This window comes from Protobothrops mucrosquamatus, unplaced genomic scaffold, assembly GCF_001527695.2.
Source record: "Protobothrops mucrosquamatus isolate PMUCROS unplaced genomic scaffold, P.Mucros_1.0 scaffold3046, whole genome shotgun sequence".
NCBI lineage: Eukaryota > Metazoa > Chordata > Lepidosauria > Squamata > Viperidae > Protobothrops > Protobothrops mucrosquamatus.
The window spans coordinates 32,497-38,789 of NW_015389059.1; the positions used below are offsets into that span (position 1 = coordinate 32,497).

Consider the following 6,293-nt stretch of genomic DNA (forward strand, 5'->3'; position numbering starts at 1 on the left):
ATAATTTAGCACCTTGTGTGAACTTAGCCATTGTGGTTTATAAAATGTTTTATTGTTCAAATCCAACTATTTGCAGCTTACTAAACTATGTCCTAGGGTACTCTTGAGCAAAATTTCATCCCATACAAACATTATTTCTCAGTTGACACAAGGAAAATGCCTTGACTATGTGAAAATTCAGTCTGGAAAATAAATTATATTGGCTGAATATTTAAGAGTATGTCTGAACAGCTTATCTGTAAATGGGGATGAAGATGAACTTGTTGTAATACATTGTAATTATCTGTACTGTTTTTCCTAGCATATTATCCATTTCAAGTCTTAGAACAGATTAAATTCCAATTTGCAGTTTGTCTGTTATGTATAGCTTAGTGATGAAATGTCACCTTCAAACCATTCTTAGCTCAGAGAAGGCACGTGATTAACCAAAACTTCTTAGATGTATTTTGTAGTCATAACATGTGTTCCTTATTTGGGATTATGATGCAGAAACAGGAAATGGTTAATTCTAAGAAAACAAAGACACACTGCTGTAAGAATCAGTTTTAATAAGAGAACTATAGGCTAGCAGAGGTAAATCATCTAAAGAATAATAAAACATTAAAGTACAGTACAAAATTACAAGTCAGAACTAGGCCATTATTTGTATATCCAAGGAAATCAAGAATATTAAATGTTTTGTTAAAAACACAAAAACAAAAGATTTTTAAGTAGTAAAAATGGGCAGACTTGTACACTTAAGAAAAAAATTACGGTAAGTTTACGGGTTCTTTTTTAAAAAAAACATATATAAGACCATAACTTTAAAAATACCCTTAAGGTATTGGGCTTTTTTCTTTCTTACAGGTGATCCATTTTCAAACTTCTTAAATAAATCATAATAAAAACAGACTTATTTGTAAAAGAAAATGGCAATAAAATTTGAGCAAATGGTTTCAGAACTGCTGTTTTAATCTGTGGTTGATCTTCGGTACCAAAATCGAGCTCTATAGTCATCGCTGCAAGTCATAAACCCAGGATTTGTCGGCGAATGGACAATGCAGCGAACGATGCTATTATGCCCCAAGGAAAGAAGATTTCTTCGTTCCGCTGTTCGTGAATCCCAGCAGCAAAGGCTAATGGTCCTTTCATCTGGAAGGAGCACATAGTCTTCGGTGTGATTAAAAACAGCCTGTGTCCTATGAACCTGGCGTCCACTCAGGCCAGCTCCTGTAGGTTTAACAGCATATTGTATACAATTAATTACATGGTATTCACTCACATATTCCATCCTTTGCCGGGTGGATTCAATATTTTTAAGTATTAAAGCCCAACAATAAGAATGTCAAATCTCCTATCAATGGGCAACATACTCATTAGTAAGGTCAGCAAGAATATTCACAGAAAAGAAAATCCTCAGTGTTTCCCAAAGTCCAGACTAGTTCATATTCTTTAGTGTAGAGCAGGGGTAGTCAACCTTGGCTCTTTTATGACTCGTGGACTTCAACTCCCAGAATTCCTGAGCCAGCATAGCTGGCTCAGGAATTCTGGGAGTTGAAGTCCACGAGTCATAAAAGAGCCAAGGTTGACTACCCCTGGTGTAGAGTATTTGCTCCTCCAAATTCACAGGACTTGAAAATAGGACTTTATTTCTCACATGACCTTCTCTGAACCCAGAAGCTTAGCAGAATCAGGCCTGGATGGTATCTGATTGGAAGATTTTACTAAATACTAAAGTCAGTGGTGGGATTCAGCCAGTTCGCACCACTTCGGCAGAACAGGTAGCTAATTTTTGTTGCCCAGGCCCAGAACAGACTTCCAGAAGCGGCATCCACACAGAGAACCGGTTGTTCACATATTTGAATCCCACCACTGACTAAAGTTGTAGGCCTGGGCTGGGAGACTGACATAATAATCAAGAAGCAACTTATCTATTGCTGCCATGAAAACTATCTTGACGTATCAAATGAAGTTATCAGCAGTCAAGCTCAACTTATCTTTCAAACTTTCTCCTGAGTGTAAAAGGATGTGAATTTCCTCTATTATAATCATTTATCACAAACAATGAAGAACTGCTATAATTTCAAGCCAGCTGTTATTTCAAGAGTAGAATGAAACTCGGCCATTCAAGCTATAGCTTAACTCCCAAAAGATGATAATACAAGGGTATAAGAAGGATAACATATTGACTTAGTTTTTTAAAAATAGCCAGAATCTGGATTTTGTTTTTACTGATTAAGGAAATTGGTATTGTTAAGGAAAGACTATATGCTATCTTTCATCTATATCTGATTTTTTTTTAAATAGATTGCTATGGTTATCTGTACAAAAAAGCCCTGTGAAACCCATGAATATATACAATATGAGATGGGAAAGAGAGAGCGAGAGCAGTATATATTTCCTAAACTTACAATACTAATGCCTACAAATATTTTTTCTGGATTGGGGGGACAGTGGTTTCCACTCAATTCATGCCAACGTGTACTGGGGTGGCCTTAGACCCAGTTTAACCCTAGTGAGAGTGGATTTAGAATGAGGTATTGTAGTTTTTGTTATGCATCTTGTGTTAGGAAGTTGGTTTTTCTGCATCAGTTGTAATTACAGCATGTGTAGTAATGAAAGTTCTCCAGTTTTATTTGTTAAAGAAGTATAGTACACACAACAATTCAGCATGTTAAGTTTTGGCTGCACCCTGCTGGCTTGATATATTATAAACTGAAACATGAAACAGGATAATTGCAGAAGATGGATCTGTTTAAATGTTTTTTAGTTATTCTTTTAGGAGTTTTACACTGCTTAAAAATATTTCACACTGAAGGTGAAGGGAGGAAAAAAAACATTGAGAGAAATTCCAAGTTTACATTTTGTGCTGCATTTGATGACAGACTCTATGAAGAAGCAACCTCATTTTAATACCAAGTATTACTTGAAACACATGTGTTAATGCAGGAACCTGCTCAGGAATTTCTCTTAAAAACATCTGCTATCTACAGAAATAGCAATTCAGAAGTACAAAGTACGCTCCTAGCAGGTTGAAGTCAATTATAAAATATTTTTTAGACTATAGACCATTCAGTTACTTAGGATAAACAAAGAAAGTACATACTTTCTTCTGAGGTAAAACAAAGTGATCCAGATTCACAAAGTAATTTACACCAGGAGTGTCAGATGCGTCACGCACAGGCAACACCCACCCCAGCTCTGCAAAGGCAAAAACTGTCACAATATGTCACATGATGTGATCAAATTTGACACCCATGACTTATACTTATCAGGCATGTGAAAAATTGTGATTACCTAACAAGTTTTGTATTGTGCATTTCTAAAATCCATGTATGCCCATGAATACACGTAGCTTAACACAACTACCTACAGGATTCACTACAAAAGCCAAAGCAGAGAAAGTCAGATTATATTGTTCAGATTAGTTTTCACCCACCTGTATATTTGACTAGTGTCCTCCCTGTTGATATCTCCCACAGTTTAGCCACAGAATCCTTTCCACTTGAAAGTATGTACTTGGAGTTCTTAGAGAAAATGGCAGAACAGACTTCAGCGCCATCATGTGCCTTCTCAAAAGTGGTGATACAACGATTTGAAACTCCATCCCACAATTTGATGCATCCATCTTTGCTGCCTGTTACATACATGTTAGCACTTGCATTGTAATTAACTGAGCATATAGCATCTGTATGTTGATCTTGAGGATTGCAAGATACAAAGCACTGAAAAGTATTAACATCATAGAGCCGCAGGGTAGGATGCTGTGTCCCAACAAGTATGAAATCCCCAGAAGGATGGAAAGATATAGAGCGCAGCATTTCTGCTTCCTGTTTAATTGGAAATCAAACAATGAACATTAGAGTGTACTATCCTATAACTGCAACATATCTAGATATCAACCACTATTATAAAATGAATTCATATCCAGAGAAGGACATTGCTATCTGAACAGGTCAGACAGAATATAAGACAGAGTGTGAACAAGTACAAGTATACATTTGATAGAGATTTGAAAAAAAAAAGGAGGGGGGGAGAGAAACTTATTTTTCTCCCTAAAAATGCATGACTATTATTTTTTTTAAAACATTTTTAAGATTTTAAACAAAAGGGTATGATTATAGAAAACACACATTTTGCCACCAAGCAGCTTGGGATGATAATGATGAGCTTTCAATAGAAAAAAAAGTTTGACAGAAAAACATTATATTATAGTCTTTGCCAACTATCTCATTGTTTTGTACTCATTCATTTTCAATGTTCCAAGTATTTAAAATAAACTACATAGAAAAAAAAACTTATTATGCTTGACCCATAATTTAAGAACTAAAAAACTGTCTGAAAAGCTACATCAAGTATGATTTATGTCCTTCTACCTAAAAATTATATTCGGTAACACCAGCAAGACAAATCTTTTCTTATGATGATATTCCTTAGAAATGTGTGATCAGAGAACCTGACCTGAATATATTTGAAAGCTCTCTTGGCAGATGGTTTTGAATAGTCAAATAATTTCAGAGTGTAGTCTCTTGATCCAGATGCAAGGATTTGTTCATTTGGATGAAAAGCTAAACAGGTGACCTCATCTACATGATCGTAAAGAGTCCTAATAACTGGATGGTTCTCCATGTTCTGCTGAGCTGTTTCATTCATCATAACCTGTAAAAATTAAAAGTACAGCATTTAAATATAGTCTTTTAAATATCTATCTATATAAATAAAAATGTAAATGTTCGTTTGTTCAAAATCTTAAATCTCCGAAAGTTCTTCACCGATTGCTTTAAAATTTTGACACAACGTTGCATTCGAATACACGCGTGTTTTTATATACCTATATTATATAGATGTCACACCTGTGACAGGTAAAAACATGGTTTTTTTGAAAAACAGCGCCATCTGTTGGACGTAAAAGCAACACACGCTTTTACCAGACTGAGCCACAGCAACGCGTGGCCGGGTACAGCTAGTATAAAATAAAATACATGTAAATACACAACTAATTTCCTTTGAAGAGAGTTTAAAGAACAAACAACACAGTGGATCAGCACCTTTTCACAACTGTTAATTCTCTTTCATACAGACCCTATTATTTAAAGTAAGTTAATACAAACCCATTAGAGAAAAAGAAATTGAAACATACATTTAAACTCTCACATGGCAGATTGTGGCATGTAAGCATTTTTCAAAATCTTGGCAGCCCACTTGGCTTATATGGTAAATAATATAAAATATGACTATTTCGCATATTCAGAAATGTACTTTGTCTAGAATGTTTTTCAATAATAAACATGGATTTTTTTCTAAAGAAATTATTTTGGGGGAAATTTTCTGTTATTCCCAGAGCATAAACCATAATATTTATCAAATTAATCTTGACACATCCATTCATCTTTTTTGAAAGTGTTATTGAAGCATTTTACTATTGCCTTCTTCCAGAGTATCTTTCAATTCTCCAGTCAAGCCAACAATCCTGGAATTTCCAGATCTAAATACCACTAAGGCCAATCCTGCCTCAATTATGAAATCAGCCACCATTTATGTAAGTTCAGAGCATATTTTTAACTATTTTGAAAACAAGTTTTGTAGATCAAAATTCTCCCCAAAAATTTGTACAAAGAATTTTTTGTGAAGAACAAAACTGGATGGCAGTAAGGTGAAAGGAACAGGGGAATGGATAGGGAAAAATAAGAAATAAAGCTCTGTTTAGACATTACAAAAAGAATTTAAATTCAGAAAATGAACAACAGAGGGGAGCTTAATCCTTCCCACATCCCCAGCAAAGAGTGAATATCCAAAGACCATCCACAACCACATCTGCAATTATTTGTATTTCCTGCTATAGGTTTTCTATAAACTTATAGACCTTCATTGAAATCTAAGGAAAATACGTATTTTTAAATTTTTAAATAACTAGAGCCTGAATTCTGAAGGTTGCCGAACAGTCTCTCCATGCAGCATTTTATTTATTTATTTATTTAATTTAATTTATATGCCGCCCTTCTCCCAGCGGGACTCAGGGCGGCGCACAACATATTTAAAACAAAAACATATATACAATCCCCCCTTGTAAAACCGAATTAAACCGAATTTTAGAGTTGTGTCTTCCAAATTCCTTAAAATGAACCCAGTATAAAATCCTCCCTAGGTCAGGTCTGCTTGCTGAAAGAGCCATGTCTTGAGGGCGCGACGGAAGGTAAGGAGATCCGGAATCATCCGAATCTCGGGGGGTAGTTCATTCCAGAGGGTAGGGGCACCCACAGAGAAGGCCCTCCCCCTGGGGGTCGCCAGCCGACATTGCTTGGCCGACGGCACCC

At 35.6% G+C, this 6,293-nt stretch overlaps 1 protein-coding gene across 1 annotated transcript in view; it reads right to left on the reverse strand.

The window, feature by feature from the left end:
- Window positions 1-532: 532 nt before the first annotated feature.
- The window catches only part of LOC107296948 (cleavage stimulation factor subunit 1), an 8,127-nt gene continuing 2,366 nt past the window's right edge, over window positions 533-6,293 (reverse strand). Inside the window, exons 3-5 of the mRNA XM_015826303.1 lie at window positions 4,441-4,638; window positions 3,419-3,809; window positions 533-1,209 (exon numbers count right to left, since the gene is read on the reverse strand). Coding sequence (XP_015681789.1) covers window positions 950-1,209; window positions 3,419-3,809; window positions 4,441-4,638 — 849 coding nt within the window. The 3' untranslated portion in view covers window positions 533-949. The remainder of the gene's footprint in view (window positions 1,210-3,418; window positions 3,810-4,440; window positions 4,639-6,293) is intronic.